Source organism: Trichomonas vaginalis, chromosome IV, assembly GCF_026262505.1.
Source record: "Trichomonas vaginalis G3 chromosome IV, whole genome shotgun sequence".
Taxonomy (NCBI): Eukaryota; Parabasalia; order Trichomonadida; family Trichomonadidae; genus Trichomonas; species Trichomonas vaginalis.
The window spans coordinates 10,957,156-10,978,131 of NC_067206.1; the positions used below are offsets into that span (position 1 = coordinate 10,957,156).

Genomic DNA, 20,976 nt, shown 5'->3' on the forward strand with positions numbered 1-20,976 from the left:
ACATCTTTGTTCGTTATTGTCTTCAGAGATGAAGGATAATATTTCACATTTGTTTCACCCTTCTTATATTCTTTCTGTTCGGAAAGATTCATAGCAATACTGAAGAAGTCAATGTTAGAGTTCTTTATAACAGTATAATGAGTATCTTTGACATTCACGAAGAAACCCTTTTGTTTCAAAACTACTGCTAACTCTTGTGAAGTATAACGTTTGCGGTCAATGACGATAGCTAATGGTCTGACATACTGACCGAACTTAGATTCTTTCACAAACTTCTTGTTAAAGATAACATTAACATTTGAAGCATTATTGAACTCATTCTTGATGGCATTAGCGAGAGCATTGTATGAAAAGAACTTGCAATCTTGCATGTGTTTCATTAAAATAAAAATATTAAATTATTTTGAAAAATAACTTAAAAAAATCTAATCTAATTTTTTCAAAAAAATATTTTTTTATTTCCTACTAAAGATGTATCGGAAGTTGTCTAAGTTAGAACACTCGGAAATAAAACAACTTCTTACAGAAGCTAACATAGATGTTGCAAAGCATTACGCAACAAACAAAAAAGCACTCGCTGGCTTCATTAAAGACTACAATGGTGAAATAACTTATGATAGAATTCATGAGTTCATAAAGCCGCAACGCGGTGAGGACGAAGTCCATGCAAGAACTTTTCCTTTAAATGACGTTGCTATTGACTTATATCATAGACGTTCAGTACCACATGAAGTAAGGCGTGAGATGTTTGACATTACAAATGCGAACGTTGGTGAAACAAGAAGAAGAGACGACACACTGAAACAACAGAGAAGAGAGATGTTTAAGAGCGCTATAGAACAAGTTCGCAAAGCTAACGATGTCATTCGTTCCATTGACGACAAACCAAAAGAAGGTGAGAGATGGTTAAAGAAAGATGAAGAGAATAGGAAGAGAAATGTGAAGTCAGGCAATAGACTCATTGACTTTAACATCGAAGCTTTAGATGAACCAAACAGAGACTACTTACACAAACATTTCGGTAAGGTTTTCATGAGACTCTTAGAGAAGATTAAAATAAACTCCCAACAAAGATGGATGGTATGTTATAAACTTGGTGGAAAGTATGAATGTTCTACGTTAAACCTCAATAATATTGGAACATTACTACATCAGCTCTTGAAGGAGAACTTTATATCAGAGATAGAAGCAAATGCTGCAGGTATTGTTGAAATGCACTATGACTTCTTCTTGACAAACATAAAGAATCTTACTGAAATAAAGATGTATGATTTAACAGAATATGAAGGCTTAACGATGTCAGATGTAAAGAAAGGCAAACCAAAAAAGAGACCATATAGAGATGAAAGCACACTGACAAATGACCAGAAAGCCATTTTGGAAGCTCTTAAGCAAACAGGAAACCCAGCACTTATAGAAAGCTTTTGGAAAGATAATGGTGAAAAGAAGTTTTATAAGAAGAGAAGCGGTCAGTTCTGGAAGTATCTTTGCACATTACCTATAAATCTTGAACGCTACCAAATCTTCAATGAACTGAACAAAAGAACTGCAACACTTATGACAGAAGATAACTGCTTCGTTTATGCTTGCATTCAGGCTGGAGTAAATGAAGAAACTATTGACCACATGAGAGAAGTCATTCGTGTTAGAGACTTTCCTCAAAGTAAAGTACAAGAAATTTCTGACGCAACAGGTATAGCATTTAATGTTACCATTGGTTATTTCAATGACTCAAGACATAATGAAATAAAGAGATATATACCAAAAGAATGTGAAACTGTTCGAACTATTGACTTACTTCTTGTTGAAGACCACTACATGCTAAACGAAAGATTACCAATGACAACATATTTCATTCGCAACTATATAGAAATCTTGAAGGAGTGTGGTGGAATGAACATTGAAAAACAGATGAAGATTTATACAAAGAGAGAAGATAAATATGTAGTTCGCATGGATAGAACTACACCGCTATGGATGTTATGAAAACATTGTGGGAGTGCAAATATTTCGAACCTATTTCTTATGGAGAACTTTTCACATATACGACTGACTTATATAAACAGAACCTTGCACCATTTAAAGATTTGACATATGCTCCAAAGTATTGTGTACAACTGAAGAAGAAAGCAGAGTCAAAAGAAGTAAATAAAAATAAGTGCAAGTTCATTCCTGAGCATGTTTTCTTTGCTGACTTTGAGTGCAGTACCGATGGCTTTCATAAAGCTTTTAACATATGTTACGACAGTGAAGATGGTTCAGTGAGTGAAAGCATATGGGGTCAAAACTGTGCAACAGAATTTTTGGAGCGACTTCCTGACAAGAGTTTAATATATTTCCATAACCTCAGTTATGATATAAACTTCATCTTAAGACACATGACAGAAGTGAAAGGAACTCCCATCATTAAAGGTTCACGAACAATGCAAATAACTGGTTATATAAAGGAAGGGCAATTATTATAAAAGACTCTTACAGTGTTATAAATAAGAAGCTTAAACTATTTCCTGCTATGTTTAACTTACAAACAGGACCGAAAGAAGTATTTCCATATAACTACTACAGCAGTGTTTGTTAGCAAATGACAACAGAACTGGTGTCATTTCTGAAGCATGTGTAAGTTTGTAAAAGATATTGAAACGTTCATGAAAAACATAGATTCCATCAAAGGTTGCAGAATAGATGAGAACCACTTCGACTTAGAAAAATATAGCACGTTTTACTGCAAACAAGAAGTAAGAATTTTAAGAGAAGGTTTTGTAAAGTTCCGCAATGACTTATTGAAAGAGTTTGATTTAAACGTTTATGACTACGTTAGTATTTGTTCTAATTGCTAACAAATTGTTTGAGAACAGAGTATACTTCCCGAATGGAAATCTTTATGACCTCTCAAATAAACCAAGAGAATTTATTTCGAGATGCATTCAAGGTGGAAGATGTATGTTGTCAGATAACATGAAACAAAAAGAGCAAAAGAAACTCATTGCTGACTTCGACGCTGTTTCATTATATCCATCAGCTATAGCAAGACTTTATACTTTAGAAGGAATTCCAAAGGTTATGAAGGATGAGATGCTTAAGCACAGAGTATCTCATGAGACATTTATTCGATGACGACCAAAAGGAACCCATTGGTGAAAAGTTTATGTCTGGCTTCTTTGTTCTCATTAAGATAACAGAGATTGGAATACATAGACACTTTCCTTTAATAGTTTGTGACCCTGAACTAAATCCAGAACTTAACGTTCCCAGAAGTTCAAACACTTGCTGTTTAATGTATGTTGACCATATAACATTACAAGACCTCATAAAATATCAAGGTGTCAAATGTGAAGTGTTGCAAGGATACTATTACGATGGAAACAGAGATATTAGAATAAGAGATGAAGTAAAGAAGTTGTTTGAGTTAAGGTTAAAGTATAAGAAAGAAGGAAATCCTTTGCAAGAAAATATAAAGCTCATTCTGAACAGTATTTATGGCAAAACTATTCTATCTCCTATTGAGTCAAAAATAACCATAGTAGATGACAAAGATGCTATAAGATATGCCATCAGAAACTACAACCATATAGTGAAGTTCGAAGGTTTGGATGGTTCAGATAAAACTATTTTCAAGCTAACGAAAAGCATTTGCAGACACTTTAACTTCTGTCCACTTGGTGTTAATATTCTATCTATGTCGAAGAGAATAATGTGTGAAGTATTCTGTACTGCTGAAGACATGGGACTTCAAATATTTTACCAGGACTGTGATAGCATGCATATTTTCAATGAAGACATACCAAAGCTTGCAGCAGAGTTTAAGAAGAGATACGGTAGAGAACTTATTGGTAAAACATTAGGTCAGTTCCATTCTGACTTTGCAGAAATAACACCTGGAAAACAAAGTTTAGCATACAAGTCAATATTTTGTGGAAAGAAGACTTACATAGACTTACTCACGAATGATTTAAATGAAGTTGCATTTCATGCACGTTGTAAAGGTGTAAAACAAGACGTTCTTGCTTTAACAGCTAATGAAATGTTTCCTGAAGCTATACAATGCTATTACAATGAAGATAAGAACATTCACATACCTGTTGGAACATATGACAAAGACTCTGAGTTCAGTTTAATGAAACTTTACAAAGCACTTCATGATGGTTAAGAGATTGGATTTGACTTATGTAAGTCTTCTAGTCCTTGCTTTGCTGAAAAGTTTAACTTTTCTATTCAGACTAAGACTTTATTCATAAGAAAGCTTAAGTTCTGAGGTCATTTATTTTTGTCAGCAATGAGGTCATTCGTGATAAAAATAATGAGGTCATATATTTTTGTCATTTATGTATAACCATTGTCTCTCTTAAACTTTGCAATAGACAGCTTTGTTCTTCTTCCTTCTACATCTGTAATGTTTATATAATCTTTGCTATACTGTCTTAAGACATTCATTCGTCTGTATTGAGTTCCCATGAAATAGTAAAAGACATCTTCACTTGGGACATAGTAGTAATTTTCTAGAGTAAATTTAGAGTATTGTATAATTTCAACAGCATCTTCAGGAAGAGTGTCTACAATGTCAAACCAATAGCCATTCGAACCAGAAATATTTCTCATGTTTTGTCTTCTCGACACCCACCTTAAGTTTGAGATATGAAAGTCTCCTCTGTCTCTGTTTATATGGTCTACTTCTCGAAGTCCTTCAGGATTCGGTATAAATTGATTTGCAACAATTTTATGCTTAAAGAGTTTATGTTTGTTTAAATAAACACAAATATAACCATCACCGTTGTCAAACTCACTTACAACTCTTTTGTTACTTATGCGCCTAATTGGATATGGGTACTCTGAAAAGATTTCATAGTCATTGTTATGTTCGAGTGTTTGCCAATGTCCTTCACCTTCCATGCCTTTCACTCAAATAAAATTTTCAGAAAAAAATAAAAGTAGCGTAGATTTTACAATACTGCGATGGTAGAGTTTAAGAGTTGTGCTTCAATGTAGAGACAGTCCTTATGGTCTGGAGGTAAGAACACTGGGCAGTTATGGTCATGAGTGGAGAACATGTCTATCCAAAACTCACGATTGAAGCCAGTTAATTTATAGTATTTAGGGTTAGGAAGTGGTGAAGTTCTTGTATGACCAATGAACTCATTTTCAACTCCCTTACTTAAGTTTGAATATAATATAGCTTGCTTTCTATCCAAATGCCAGGTGTTACAATCTTTGAAAATTCATTTTTCCTCGGAAGCATTGCATCATAATTGAAAACATTCTTGAAGTCTTCATTGGTTCAGAATTTGAAATCTTATACGTAATGGATTTTCTTTCTCTTTAGCTACTTCATTGAATGGTGAAATATATAACAAACTGACAGTCATGAGTTCCATCTTCATTTTCATTAAATTCATAATGAAAGTCTATAAGTTGTGGCTGACTACCTTCTTCTTTCAGTTGTGCAAGAAACTCACGTAAAGGCTGTAAAGTTTGTACTTCAATGTTGAACTTTTTCTCGAACATCTCATTAAATGAAATCATACATTCTTGTAAAGTTGTATCGTCTTTAAAGTATTTGTATATGTGAATGTTTTGGGCGCTTAAAGACTGTTCGTCATTTTCTATCTCGACTTGAAGTATAAAGTCAACCTTTCCTGAAAGCACGTGTTATATACATAGATGTTATGCCAATGTACTTCTCTTCATTTATGTTCACAATCCAGTCTGTTGGAAACTTAAACGTTACTCTGTTCCCCTTTATTTTGACGTCAGGGTTTTCACTACTGAACGCAACAGTTAAAGGTATTTGTCTATACATTTAATTCGGATAAAAATAAACCATTTACTCTTTCTTTGCTTCAGCTTCTTTAGCTTTTTGCTTCCTTTGCGCTTCTTCTCTAGCTTTCTTCGCCAGCAAACGTGGGTTCTTTTGTCTTCCAGCAGCTAATGCAGCAAGTTGTTTTTCACTAAGTTTTCTCTTTGGTCTCTCTGGCTTTTGTTCTTGTTTTTGTTCCTTCAGTTCGGATAAAATTTGCTCACGAATTTCTTTCTTCAATGCTTCAACATCTATGACCCTTGGGTCTTGTCCGTAGGGCTTGTCTGAGTCATTTGACTGCAGATAAAAAACAAAATTAAAACTTTAACCGATGTAAAATGAGCTTGTCAAAATCAGAGCGAGAGTCTATTATATTAAATGACGCAAGAGGAATACAACATCCTTTTCTATTACGTAAGTCAGAGTAAAGATGGTAAAATATACGTAAGAAAAAGAAAGGTTCCATTAGCGAATGCAGAAAGCGACAACATTAAGGTGCATGGCAGCGAGAGCGAAGCCCAATAAACCTTCTATTCAAACTGAAAAGTCAATAGAACCAGAAGAAAAGAAGCCAGATGTACTTTCAATAACGAACCAAGAGCTTATTGCAAAGTTCGTGAATTTCATTGAAAAACAAACCGAGTCAAAGAACCCTGACCCGCCAGTGAAAGAAGTTGAGACAAAAGAGAATGTACAGTTCATTGAAAATGTCAAGAAACAACTTCCACCACGAATGCCAAGAAGAAGATGAGAATAATGAAGTAAATAGATATTTTTTATCTGAAGTAAATACATGCAGAACGAACAGCTAAACGAATTTACTCCAGCAGAGCATATTCATCAGATTCGCTCATATTTCGATATCATAGACAATGCAGTTCAAATTGGTGACACTAATAGAAAATATTCTGACGCAAAGATTCCATCACAACCTGGAACTGCTAAAGATAACACATGGGTAACATTCAATCTCTCACCTCCTGGTGAAAATATGTTGGACCTTTACAATACATTCATTACGTATAAAATGGAAGGTCAATTTATTGTAGATAAAGAAATTGGTTCAGGTTCCAATAAAACAAACCCACCAGGATTTTGGATTGGTTTCGATGACGCTTTCTATGCAGTTGCTGGATATCAAATCCTTGCAAATGGTCGTATCGTATATTCTCAAGACAACGCAAGAGAAGAAGCATATATAACTTCAAACTCACAAACTACCGAACAAATAAAGAAAGTAGATATTTTCTCAAAGACTCGACATGAAGATGTATGGAGTCATTCGGGAACATGCAGAACAGGACAAATTGTTAGTGGTCCAATTACAGCAGGAAAATCATTTGATTTTAAGCTTCGTTTAAGAATTCCTGTTAGAAGATTCCTTCCATTAAAGCTATTCGATTTATTCCAGCTTTTGCAGGAAACATTCAGCTTAAAGTAAAGTTCAGTAGCGACGCCTTACAATGCACATCTATATCTGTAAATGATATCATTGCTTTCAATCCAACTCTTAAAGTTGCATTTGCTTCAGATTCAAATCCACCGACAAATAAATTTGTTCCATGGAATGAACCATTCACTATGATAACGAAGTCAGTAGAAGCTAGTGGAACAGTTACTATTACAACTGTAACCCAGCAACTATTTCGAACAAAGATGGATTTTAATGAATGTTTCATTCATCCAAAGTCATTCTCTTTAGACCCAACATTTATACAGAACTTGTAGAACATTATACAAACGAGGCTTTATGTTTTCCTGTTAAAGTTATGGATTGGATTCCTATGGACGGTTCATTCTCAAAGAATACAGATAGTTCAAGTGCAACATTTACAGCAGCTTATACGCCTATTAATGTTAAAAGTATTTGGGCACTATTTAGAAAGAAAGACAACTATTATGTTAATTTTGAGAACCCTAAGTTTAAATATCTTCAGCTTTCCATGGGAGCTTATGGAAATATGCCTGCAGAACCTGAAAAATCATATGGACCTGTATTTTATGAAATGGTTGCGAACGCTTGCAATACAAACAATGATATGATAGGAATTTAATGAAGATGTTATGAGGTCATTGGTGGATGATGGTAGTGTGGAACATAAATGGGATAGCTATGACAACACACATTTCTTATGTGGTTTTCCAACAGAAGTGACTTTTGCTTCCAGCAAGGTCAAACATCTACTGCTCTAATAACATACAAATTGTCTGTTAAAGGACCTATTGAACTAGCAACTGAAAATGTACCAAAGCCACTTATTGGATTTATGGGATTGTTGCTTTGCCATTCAGGTGCGGCTAATGGCATCCCCATAATAAGATTAGATGACTATAACTTAGCTACGGACGACAGTGAGGAATAAAGGATGAACGTTTATTTTTAAAGCTTATAAATGAGTTCTTCATCAAGCTCTCGTGAACCTTCACCATCTATGAAACAAACTTTACCAAACGATTATGGAGCACCTATTGAATATTTCTTACGAGCTGCACAATGGCAAAGAGCAGTCTCACCAAGGTTAGGTGTTCCACCAGCTCCTGTCAAAATAGCATTTGGTCAAGTCCTTATATAAAATATGGTCTCCCACTAGGTTTGCTAGCTACAGCAGGAGCAGTTATGATGTTGAAAAAGAAATAAAGCAAATGTTGTAAATAATACTGAAGTATTGAAGTTAAACAAACTCCAACGCCTTCGCCAAAACCACGCCTTCACAAGCAAAACCTTCAATGACTCCTGAACCTATGGAAGTACAAACTCCTATTCAAAAGTCAACTCCTAAACCGACTCCAAACATTTAAACCAGAACCTACTCCTCAAATAAAATCGTAAAACTCCTGCGTTTCCTTACTGAAAAAATAACGTTATTTTTATTTAATATTAAAATTTTTATTTGATTGAAATGACAAATAAAGTCACTGAAGCAATGAAACAAAAGTTTTTGGTAGAATACATTAAATCAGGAACTATTCCAGAAGGTTTTTACATTCATACTATGAAGGATGGTAGAGTTCAGTTTAGAAAGATAAAGCAACCATTAGATAGAAGGAATTAAGAAGATTAAACTTCATGAGGACAACATTGCTGAACTTAAGAAGAAGTTAGAAGAGTTGGAGAAAGGAAGAGAGTTATAAGCAATGAATTCAAACAGGGTAAAAAGAGGTGAGATCTCACCACTTCACCTAAATTTATTTTTGTGCTATTTTTCATACGTGTGAGGGTGGTGAATCATTTATTTTTAAGTTTATTTTATATAAATGACGAAAACTATTGAGATAACAAACTACAACGGTCATGAGTTCAAGAATTTGTTCTTCGTTCCTCGTGAAAATACATTCTATCAGATACGAGGGAGAAAGGGTAAAGTTAGTTTGAGCGTTTATGACTACAAGCATAATGGAAAGTTTATACAAGCATACGATACAAACGGTAAGCGTGTTTCATTAGCTTTGTCAAAACTTACAGGTATAAACTATGACAGTGATTTTGACCTATATGAAGAAGAAAGTGAGTCAGAAGATTATGAGCTGTTATGTGAAGCACAGCAATGGGAGGAGTTGCAATACTTTTGTAAGTGAGAACGTTTATTTTTTTACATTAGTGAAGTTGTTTGTGAAAACATTAGTGAAGTCGTTAGTGAATTCGTTAGTGAAGTCGTTAGTGTTGTCGTTAGTGAAGTCGTTAGTGAAGTCATAAAGTGTCAAAACCGCTAAGTGGTGTACGAAGGCGCGCAGTGCCTCAGTACCCTTGATATGTATACTAACTTATATTACTTTTGACTTCGAAACATTAGAGACTAAAGAAGAATTACAACTTTCTGAGTGTGCAACTTTGAACGCTTACTTAAAACCATTCATGGTATCATCAACGGTTAAATTAAATGATAAAACATATACGAGGAATTTTTGCTTAACTTCGAGTGATTCTTTTATTTCTGATTGGATTGAGTTTTTATTTTCAACCTGTTCATTAGTTGCTAAATCAAATATTGAACAATATGAAGAATTAATGAAGTCGCAAACATTAAATTAAAAACAGAAGGAAGCATTTAAAGAACTTCTAGATGAGGAATTCAATAAAGTGAATATCATAGGTTTTAATTCGGGAAAGTTTGATTTAAATTTAATTCTTCGTGATTTAAACACTGCAAAATGGAAAATAAATCAATGCTGGGTTCTTCTTCTCAATTTAAGCAAATCATTGTAAAGAAAACAAACGTTCCATATGAATTGAGATTTATTGACATCAGAAATTATATAGCGGGTGGGGACATTAGACCAATTCACTCAAGATTTCGGAAACAATAAATCACGTGTTAAATCCTTTTTCCCTTATCAATTCATCACATGGGAAAATTACGAAGAAGAGATTATATAAAGTGGAACCATTCACGAAAGATTCATTTTATTCAGCATTAACGCAAAACTATATCAGATAGTGATTATCAAATATATCTCAATGATGCTAAAAATTTTAAGAATAGATTAGAATATTTTATTCATTATTGCAATAAAGATGTTGAAATTATGACCCAATCGATAAAATTATTGAAGAAACATTTGTTTATAAAATTGATATGCTTCATAATCTTTCTTTATCATCGAATGCTTCAATGATTCGTTACGTTTTAGCATATAAAGCTTTAATCCTAATGAAAAATATCCTGAGGAAGAGATAGAATCAAGTTTTGAATTAACGAAAAAGTATTGGAAATATAAAATTGAATCATATAAGAAACAAGATGAAAAAGCAGAAAGGGAAACTAAAAATAATGTTTCAATGGATGATTTTCAATATATCACGATTTAATCCTTTCATCTAAATGTAAAATGTGTGGTAAAGCGTTTACATATGCAAATAAACCAACATTGGATAGAATCGATAATGAAAAACCACATACCAAAGAAAATTGTCAGTTAATGTGTTGTTATTGCAATGTCGTAAAAATCAAATAAAGATGAAGATGTTCAACGTTTAAGAATCAATTTAAGAAATTACGCATTAAAAAATAATTTACCAATGACTTTAGATTCAGTTGAAGCTTATCACATTCTCCGTAATGGAATTACTGGTGGTCTATCAAATGTTCAACATAGAGTAAATCTTAAAGGAATCACACACATTAATAAACTTTCATATAATCCAGAAACTAAAACTGTATCAAATGAGGACACCACCAACATTATGACTCATTTCGTTGGTGTTGATTTTAATTCATTATATCCTTCATCATTTTCATCTAATCCTCATGATTTCATTCAATATACTGACCATAAAATGTATATGCCGGGAAGATTGAATGGTGTTATCATTTGTGATACAGCAACAAAGAAAGCAAAAGCACTGGGAATAATTAAGAAGAAAAATACTTTATTCGTTGCTGAAGTAAAGGGTCACATTGATGAAAAATACATTAATGATTACATAAACTTTTTACCGATAATAAGAAACTTAGATATTATCACAGATGAAAAAACAATTGGCAGTTTTATGTATAATTACATGAAATCAAACAATCTACCGGTTGACCAGAAACAGAGGAAATTAACTCAGTTAGCATCAACACACAACCAATATCAACCATTTTCTTCTTATTATCTATGGTATCTAATAGACAGATTTCATTTTATCATCGATGATATTCAATCAATTTTAACATTTACTAAAAACACTTGCTTTAATGAATTTGCGAACAAATTTATGAACGAAAGACAAAAGGCTGAATTAGAAGGAAATAAAGGAAAAAGTTTATTTTGTAAGATTTCACTTAATGGATCATATGGTTACGATGCAATGAATACACAAAATTACGCAAAGACTAAAATAATGAATGCACAGAAGTCACGCGTTGCATGTATGTCAAATAAGTTTAAAAACATAAGAGAAATAGGTGAGGATACATATCAAGTGATGCTTAAAGATAGATTTTATAGATGTGATACATGTTTACAAGAGGCATTCTTCACTTTAGATAACGCAAAATACTGGTATTTGGTTTTCATTTATGATTTTATGTATAAATGCATGAATCTTAATCGTTTTCATTTCATTGAAGGTGATACTGATTCATCTTATTGGGCTATTGCTGGCGATCCAAGTCTTCCTAACACTCAAGCATTTCAGGCGATTGTTACCGATAAAAAATTTTATGATAAAAACATTTTCAAATTCGCACCATTTGATTTCTTCTGTTTTGATGAGAAATTTAAACCTAAATTAAAGAATAAAGCTGAAGAAAAAGCACATGAGAAAAAATTATTGGGTTTAGCAATTGAGAAACAAGGTGATAACATGGTTGCTTTATGTCCTAAGTGTTATACATCATTCAACGGTTCAATTGATGGGGGTGATTTTAAAAAGATTGCACAAAAAATGAAGGGTGTTAGTTTAAGACAAAATAAACAATTAACACCCAAAAATTATTTGGATATAATAAATGATAAAGTGATATTTGATGGTCAGAATATTAATTTACAACTTAAAAACGGGTCAATGACTCGCTTAACAATTGGTAAGACTGCATTAACAGGAGCACACACTAAGGCTGTATGTTGTGAAAATGGATGTTGTATGCCATTTATTTAATACAATTTAAAATTTTATTTTTAATGAAATGCCACAGAAGAGACAAAAGGAACCAAATAGTTTTAACTTTCAGATTCCAAATAATCAACCACAACGAATTTTTTAAATCCCATCACAGCATCAACAGCAACAACAACCGCCACCATTTGATACCGTTTTAGAAGAAGGAACCGTTAATGATGGTTTTGATACTATGATTCAAAGAGGCGGGCACCCTTAAAACATTTATTTTATTTTTATATAAATGGATAACAGAGATTTAAAAATTTTAATTGTTGATTTAGTACTTAATCAAAATTTTCTTGATTATTATGATTTAAAAGCATATCTCCAAAAATATGATAACAATATAACGGGTGATGATATGGAATATTATTATCCATATTATAAAAATGAAATTTTGAAATATCATGATAGAATAATTTCTAAAATTAAAGACAAAATTAAAAATAATGAATATTCAAAGGGAAAAACTAAATCACAACTTAAACAGTTGAAAGATTTCAAAAATAAAGTATTAACAGAAGAAGATATTGATGAATTATATAATTTATATAATCCTGAGCCGCAAAAGCCAAAGGAACAAAAACAAAAGGTGCAAAACGCCCAGGTCCTTCAGACCATAAATGAAGCACAAGCTTTAATTTATGATTCATTAGTTAAACCATATTCAGCCCGACTTTTAAATGAAGATCAACTTTTGGAATTCATCCTTCAACATAAACTCGAAGCGGGAAAGTATATCAAACCTTTATATACAGCATATTTAAAACAAATGAATAGAATACATCCAGAATTAATGAAGGGGGGAATGAATTCCAAAACTTCATCATCCAAAATCAAAGCAGATAAAATTAAACCACTTGCAACGACAGTACCTCCAACGACAGTACCGCCTCCTCCTTCAGTTAATCCTTCATCATTCACTTTATTATATCCATTTCAAACATTAAAGAAACAAAAAGATTTTAAAAAGGGTTTCAAGATATTAAATAAACCAACTGACCCAAAAATTCAACCGTTAAAGGAAAAATTTAGTCGCCCTTCATTTGCTCCATATCCATATTCATACGAAATCGATCATCTGGAATATTCAAAAGGAAACGTTACTTATTTATTTGCCATTAACATTAACACTAGATATTTATATTGCATTCCGGTGAAAGGGAAAACAGAACAGGAAACAAGAAGAGCTATTCAATACTTACTAGATCATGAAAGAGTAGATAATATCAGGGGTGATGGTGATAAAGGATTTCAGGCAACTATGACTCATTATTTCCCACAAATTAATTTTTACTTCTCATCTTCTCCATATACGTTTCATAATAAAATAGTTGATGCGGTAATGAGAACTCTTAGAGATGCGTTAGGGGTTAACGGTCAGATATACTGGGATGGAAATCATGACTCCATCATACAACAGTTAGTATATTATTATAATAATACATGGCATAGAACAATAAACATGAAACCAGTGGAAATGAAAAATGATATTTCAAAAGAATGGGAATATATTAGAAAGCAAATGGAAAGGTTAAATGATGTTAAACGTGAACAAATTAATTCGGGGCTCATGAATTTTAAACAAGGGGATAAAGTTTTGATTCATCTCGATTATGGAAAAACTGATAAATTAATGACAAAAAGAAGACGAAGATTTGACACAATAGCTGAATTTGTTAGATATATTAACGGCAATGCATTAGTTGAAGTTGACAATAAATTAATAGAAATTCCAATTTATTTTATTACTCCATTATATTTAAATAATATTTAATTTTTTTATTTCGTAAGAAATGAGTGACAACAAAGCAGTCAAGAGTCCTGACGATGAATATAAAAAGAAACTAAACAGAATTAAATCAAAAATATGCTATTACAAAAAGAAGCCGCAATGTGATGGGGTTGATACCCATAAAACTAATGGAACTGAAAACGATGAAGAGAGGAAAGAAATAATCGAAAAATTAGAAACTTACCGTTCAATCCTTAAACTGAGTGAAGCAAAAATAAAAGAATTTAATAGAATAAATAAATTGATTGGAAGAGATGAATTTAATAAAGATGAATTTTTAAACTCTATCCAAATTTAATTTTTATTCCTCTTCCGTCATTGGTTTCCCGAACCCTTCTGGGTTCTTCTTTCCATCATTACTGCATAACCACATTTTCTCAGTTTTAGTGGTTTGTTATTTTTAGCAAGTTCTCGCATCATTTTTATCGTTTCCTCCCTTGTTATGATTCGTGGTAAATTTTGAGCTTGTGGGGTATCCATTTATATAAAAATAAAATTTTAAATTATGTCGTTCTAAAGTTTGAGACAACATGACATTTAGACAACAACACAGGAGGAAGGCAGTTATGAATTATTTTTGAAGAACTGAAGGTGTCACTACGTCACCATGTGTCACTCGGTTAATTAACTTCTCTGAAAAAATGAGACAACATGACATTTAGACAACAACACAGGAGGAAGGCAGTTATGAATTATTTTTGAAGAACTGAAGGTGCTACCATGTTACCATGTGCTACCAGGTCATTTAACTTCTCTGAAAAAATGAGACAACATGACATTTTGACAACAACACAGGAGGAAGGCATTTTATCGTAAATGTTTTGTCATGATTTCACCGTAAACTCTATGTCAAACATGAACGTATATGTTTTGTCATGACTTCATCGTAATGAGCGTAAACTCTATGTCAAACATGAACGTAAACTCTATGTCAAGACTTCTTCGTATATGTTTTGTCATGACTTCTTCATCGTAATGAGTGTAAATGACCCAAAAATAATGTTTACGTTAGCATGTTAGATCTAACCTGATATCTACCCTCATTTCTACCCTCATGAATTTTCATGAATTTTATATATTAATGTTTTCGTTAAGCCACTTTGTGCCGTCAGTCAGTCAGTTTAGGAAAGACTTTAGAAAGTTGTTGGAAAATAAGTCCTGGGAAGAGTATTATAAGGCATTTTGTGAAGAATATAGCAACCGTCTGAATTCCGGCGGTTGTTTTTTTATACAAAATTCATGCAGGAAATTCTTGAGTTTTGGTTGAAAGAATACGGTCGAGCCACTTTTGGCTCCACCTCAAAACAAGCATTTTATGAGCTTACTAAGGGCGTTATAAATGAATTCAAAGGTATTTACATACATCCTGACCTCGTTCATTTTGTTGCTGAATTCAGCAAAAATAATGTTTAGGGTAGATGGTTAGATCTCACCTGATATCTACCCTCATTTCTACCCTCATGAATTTTCATGAATTTCCTTAAGACAGAAGAAATAAAGTTAGTTTTATTTTTATTTTTTTATTTTGTATAAAAGATATGATTTCAACAATCGGCACAACAACAATTCAAGCCACGAACGGCGGGACTCTGTCCACAACCACGGCACCAAATTCATTAATCATGAATCCTACGTCAATGTTGGTAGAGATGAAAAGCTTTATTCCTTCTTCATATACTTTTGAAACAGAAATACAAAGAATAAAGCAAGAACTTTTAACAAGTAATTTAGACTGTAGTGCGAAAGATGAAACAAATGGAGAGGAGCTATATGAAATGCAAGATATCATAGACCATTTGCCTAAATTACCGGAAGTTCAGCAACAAAAACTAACTATTCCTGAATTCGATGAAATTGTAGTTAAAGTTACTGATTCAGTAGAAATAAAGAAGTTCATACGTAAAGTAAATTATGAATTCCTTGGTTTTCATTGCAACCATAAAGTTATGAACAAAGATTGCGACATGGTTTATAAAAACATTTCTGACATATATAAATCTGAGGAGTTTAAGACATACGATAACTTTGTTTCATTAGCTGCTGAATGTGTGTGGCAGATAAGAGATAAAGACAGAAGAGGCAAAGTATGGAATGGACAAATAAAACCAACAACTTTTTAGTTAAAGAAAGCCATTGATGCTTTAGTTATTTTAGCTGGTAATGTTTCAATGTATAACGCAAAAATGAATCCGCAATGAGGAAATATAACTACTCACTAGCATTTCATGGAACAAGAGCATATCTTATAGACAAAAGTCTTATACTAATAGTTTTGTTATGGTTAGACCCAGTTGTTGGATATAACTTCATAACTTATGGTTCATTCGACTCAGAACGTTGCAGTGAAGGCTTACTTTACATCGTTCAGAAACCGAAGGACTTCAATACAAAGAGATATAAGATAGGAAGAACATATAATATAACTCAAAGATATGACAGTACAGTCAATAGAGTCAAGGTTGTGTTCGTTAATGATATGAGAGCTGCTGAAACAGAACTACTTGAAAAGTTTGAGAAAAGGTATGGTGCTCCCATGAAAGGTAAAGAAACGTTTGAAGTAGATGAGATAGATAAAGCTATAAAATTATTTGACGAAGTTGCTGAAAAATACATGTAAAGCGTTTATTTTTGGTCTTTTGTGAAAGTCAGAAAAAATAAAGTTAGTTTTAAAATTATTTTTATTTTGTATGAAATGACAGTAATATCAACATCAGAGAACACAACAACTGCTATCGTTCATGAAGCCATAAATGAAGAATACGAGTACATACAATATAACAAACAACTTCGCCTCATTCGTTCGGTCAAAGATGACATGTACCAAATGCAAAGTATAATGAATGCTCTTCGTTCTACAAAGCAATCATATCATTGGTTTGAAAACCAACAGACAAAAGAACTTTTAGAAGAATTTCCTCATATGATTGCTTCCCTCGGAAAACCGAGAGAAGAGATTCCGTATGAAAATCGCAAGAGGGTAGAAATGAGGTTAGAAATGAGGTTAGATCTACCCTTCTACCCTAAAATATATTTTGGGTCATTTACACTCATTACGATGAAATACCTGTAAATGAAGCTTTATAAAGTATGATTTGAATTTATTTTTGCCTTCCTCATTAATCCTATGTTGTTGTCTAAATGTCATGTTGTCTCATTTTTTCAGAGAAGTTAATTAACCTGGTGACATGGTGACATAGTGACACCTTCAGTTCTTCAAAAATAATTAATTATTGAATAACCTGAAACCATCTACCCTAAACATTAACGTAAACATTAACGTAAACATTAACGTAAACATTTATTTCCTGCTGTGTTGTCAAAATGTCATGTTGTCTCATTTTTTCAGAGAAGTTAATTAACCTGGTGACCTGGTGACCTGGTGACACCTTCAGTTCTTCAAAAATAATTCATAACTGCCTTCCTCCTGTGTTGTTGTCAAAATGTCATGTTGTCTCATTTTTTCAGAGAAGTTAATTAACCTGGTGACCTGGTGACCTGGTGACACCTTCAGTTCTTCAAAAATAATTCATAACTGCCTTCCTCCTGTGTTGTTGTCAAAATGTCATGTTGTCTCATTTTTTCAGAGAAGTTAAATGACCTGGTAGCACATGGTGACGTAGTGACACCTTCAGTTCTTCAAAAATAATTAATTATTGAATAACCGGAAACCATTAACGTAAACATTAACGTAAACATGAGACTTTGTCACCGGACTCTTTGAGTCACTTAACGTAAACATTATTTCTGCAGTTCATTACCTAATTAATTACAGACATAAAATATATTTAGTTCATTCGGTAAGCCTAAACCCTTTGGGTCAAGTCTCAAGCACATTCAATGAACGCGGTACCATGCGAATACAGTCACAAATGGTGGCATGTAATCTTTACCCGAGCCTGTTGGATTTGTTGTGAAAGTGTGTGAATGATTACCTGCGGTTCCACAGAAAATACCTGTGCTTGAATCTACTGGGTCAGTTGTGATATCATATCTATTCATTCCCCATCTATCCGAACCCGCTGCAAGATTTATATAACCTCTTTTTGTTATTGAATGTGAATGATTACCTGTTGTGTTTGTCGTTCCTGTATGAGTGTGCGGTGGAAGGTTTGCTTCTTTAATTTTCTTCGAACCTCCTGTTTGCTTTGAATATCTAGCACAGTATAAGAATTTATCTACAATCTGCTTCCACATACCAAAACCTAAAACACTTGCCGGATTTGTTGAGTTCATTGACGTATAAATAGAACCAACAGGATATAATGTTTGAAGAATTTCATTTTTCATGCTTGTAATCACATCATTTACTTCCGACTTCTTTGCATAATTTTCATCAACATAAGTTTTATCTGCTTTAAGGTCTAAACATCCTGAAACCCATTCTGTATCAGCTTTAACTTTAAAAGTCTCCAATGTCCATTCATGATACCATTCAACCTTTTCTTTAATTTCATTATCTTTTTCATCAACATAAACCAAATTTGCCTTCTTATTTAATTCAGTATTAACGTATTCCTTATCTACTTTCTTCATTATGTCGTTTAGGAAACCTTCTATGAATTCCTCATTTAAATTAAATCTTCCAATCTTCAAAACTTTAGGAAATGCATTTAATGCGTAATATCTCTGTTCTTCTGGTGGAATTGATGTTATATCATCCGTTATTCCTTTAATTTTTGAATTCATAAATAAAATTTCTTTTATATTTGATATCACTGCACCACCTTTGCAAACGAATTCGAAATGGTCATTTTCAATACTATCTCCAAATCTCCATATTTCAACCTTTGCGTTTGTTCTGCCGTCTTTGAATTATATGCATATATGGCGTATGTAATGGTCTGAGGGACCTGGGTGTTTTGCGCCTTAAGTTGTTGTGGTTGCTGTTGTTTAATCATTTATTATGATTTAAAAATAAATATTTAATCTGTTATCTCATCAGCTATTTTTTCTATTTGAAATTGCCATAATATTTCATTCATGAATTCTAAATCACAATCAAATAGGTCAGTTATTCTAAATTTAATATTTGATAAATCTTTTGAATGAAGAATAAATGAATTCCCGGATAATTGAAACGGATATGATAAAGAAAATGTGTTTAAGTTGATGGATAAAATGTTTTGTATTGATGGGTAAGAGTTAGGGTCTAATGTTTGATGTGAAAATCTCATTGGGTATTAACTTTATCACATTTGATTAAAATGAAATTGGAACCGGTGTCAGAATACAAAACATCCCCAACATCTTTTTCAAAATTTAATATCCCCAACAATGAACGAAGATGAGGAGTACAAATTTAATTTTCAGCGGGAATTTAATAAGGTTATTTATTTCATCAAGTTCAAAAAGTTTATCGGGTTTTGATTTAAAATTTTCTTCATACCATACGATAAATGATTCATTTAAATAACTTAAAATCATGTTAATATCCCATTTCGCTATCACATTATTTATATACATATCATACGTTTTTTCAAGGTCATCTTTAATAAATGATATATAATCTGAAGGGTCTAAAAGAATGGATTAAATTTACCACTCACAGAAACGAGAGTAACATTATAAATTCCGCTAACTGTTAAATTTAATTCACAGCTATTATTCGAAATAATATTGATAATTGACATTTTTATTACGATTAAAAATATGGTAAAGCGTTCCAGTGATAAATAAAACTAGAATAAGATTACCTCAAAAAAATTCAACGAATAAGAAATTCATTCATGTTATAAATTTTAGTGTTTTCAGAAAATATGAGTCAATGTCATATTCATCAACAGGTTATATTTCACTTCATTCAAATTTAGTTCAATCAAACCCATATAATGACCATTTCATAAGATTTTCAGATGGTATTAAAAATGTAATTGATAGATTAAAATATGAACAGATTGACAATATCGAATTTTTGGAATTTTGGTTTAAATATCCCGATGGAAAAAAGATTGAAGTTAAAGATAAAGCTGATACTATAACAAAAACAATTACAATGACCGATCCGGATAGTGGGGAACAAAAAGAAATAAAACAAACGATAGAAACTGGTGAAAGGTCAATTATTATTGATTATGATTCAAAGGATTATTATTCGATAATGTTAATGCTTGAATATTAAATAGCCTTAACAAAGAATTTTTCAAGTGATATTTTATATTCATCAACTATTTTATATAAATATTATATTGTTAAATGAAAGTTCAGTTGTTGTTCCGTTCTTTGATATCTTAATTGTGCTAATTTCCTTTATAGGATTTATTTTTTGCAACTGTTCCGCAGCATGAAACCTCATCATCTATGAAATTGAATCTTAACGTTGAATCTTGAACATCACAAAGAATGGCGATAATGTGAATTAATGATTCATAAGGTAAAATAATTAAACCTGATTGGTCAATTAAATTTATTATTGAATCATAATTATTAATTATTATATCACGGTAAATTTTCATTAATTCAGAATTAATGTCTATTTTATATGGGTTCTCGATGTTTGATGAAAGAGGTGGGGGTATGTTGGATAAGTGGGAATTTCAACAGGTTCTTTACCAGGTTCAGATAAAATGATTGGGTCTCCATTCTCATGGTTTTCTTCATTCTCCTCATTCTTCGGTAAGTCACGAGTTAATAAATTTGGTTGAGTTGCTGACCTTGTTAATTCGGGGCTAACATTAACTTTAACATTTTGAATAATTCGTGATTTATCATCATTTACGTTATAACCAACCGTAATCTCTGCTTTTGCGTTAGTGTTCTTTTGACTAGTGAAACATCTTCTCATTTATAATCGAATAAAAAAAATAT

General features: G+C 32.4%; 8 protein-coding genes and 2 pseudogenes across 10 annotated transcripts, besides 3 other annotated features; 8 read left to right on the forward strand and 2 right to left on the reverse strand.

Annotated features, from left to right (window-relative positions):
* Positions 1–9,554: part of a mobile genetic element that runs on past the window's edge.
* TVAGG3_0069000 (organellar and viral DNA polymerase type B) lies at positions 745–1,481 on the forward strand (the record flags this gene model as incomplete). The annotated part of the gene is made up of 1 exon (XM_051221626.1): positions 745–1,481. A coding segment is annotated over one exon (737 nt), but the record flags the coding sequence as incomplete, so codon positions are not given.
* On the forward strand, positions 3,677–4,252 carry TVAGG3_0069010 (annotated as a pseudogene). The gene has a single exon. A coding segment is annotated over exon 1 (576 nt).
* Positions 8,185–8,364, forward strand: TVAGG3_0069020 (uncharacterized protein; the record flags this gene model as incomplete). Its single annotated transcript, XM_051221627.1, has 1 exon — positions 8,185–8,364. The coding sequence occupies one exon, from the start codon at positions 8,185–8,187 to the stop codon at positions 8,362–8,364; it is 180 nt and encodes a 59-aa protein (XP_051106613.1).
* Positions 8,907–9,554: a terminal%2Cinverted (terminal inverted repeat of Maverick-1B/1C transposon ID:TVAGG3_0068920).
* Positions 9,555–11,615: 2,061 nt separating this feature from the next.
* On the forward strand, positions 11,616–12,374 carry TVAGG3_0069030 (DNA/RNA polymerase superfamily; the record flags this gene model as incomplete). Its single annotated transcript, XM_051221628.1, has 1 exon — positions 11,616–12,374. The coding sequence occupies one exon, from the start codon at positions 11,616–11,618 to the stop codon at positions 12,372–12,374; it is 759 nt and encodes a 252-aa protein (XP_051106614.1).
* Positions 12,375–12,618: 244 nt separating this feature from the next.
* On the forward strand, positions 12,619–14,154 carry TVAGG3_0069050 (integrase core domain containing protein family; the record flags this gene model as incomplete). The annotated part of the gene is made up of 1 exon (XM_051221629.1): positions 12,619–14,154. One exon carries the CDS (start codon positions 12,619–12,621, stop codon positions 14,152–14,154), a length of 1,536 nt encoding a protein of 511 aa, XP_051106615.1.
* Positions 12,619–20,976: part of a mobile genetic element that runs on past the window's edge.
* Positions 14,174–14,470, forward strand: TVAGG3_0069070 (uncharacterized protein; the record flags this gene model as incomplete). The annotated part of the gene is made up of 1 exon (XM_001296148.1): positions 14,174–14,470. One exon carries the CDS (start codon positions 14,174–14,176, stop codon positions 14,468–14,470), a length of 297 nt encoding a protein of 98 aa, XP_001296149.1.
* On the forward strand, positions 16,367–16,776 carry TVAGG3_0069080 (organellar and viral DNA polymerase type B; the record flags this gene model as incomplete). Its single annotated transcript, XM_001296642.2, has 1 exon — positions 16,367–16,776. A coding segment is annotated over one exon (410 nt), but the record flags the coding sequence as incomplete, so codon positions are not given.
* Positions 16,865–17,242, forward strand: TVAGG3_0069090 (KilA, N-terminal/APSES-type HTH, DNA-binding family; the record flags this gene model as incomplete). Its single annotated transcript, XM_051221630.1, has 1 exon — positions 16,865–17,242. The coding sequence occupies one exon, from the start codon at positions 16,865–16,867 to the stop codon at positions 17,240–17,242; it is 378 nt and encodes a 125-aa protein (XP_051106616.1).
* Positions 18,106–19,070, reverse strand: TVAGG3_0069100 (annotated as a pseudogene). Its single transcript has one exon. A coding segment is annotated over exon 1 (965 nt).
* Positions 20,642–20,953, reverse strand: TVAGG3_0069110 (uncharacterized protein; the record flags this gene model as incomplete). The annotated part of the gene is made up of 1 exon (XM_051221631.1): positions 20,642–20,953. The coding sequence occupies one exon, from the start codon at positions 20,951–20,953 to the stop codon at positions 20,642–20,644; it is 312 nt and encodes a 103-aa protein (XP_051106617.1).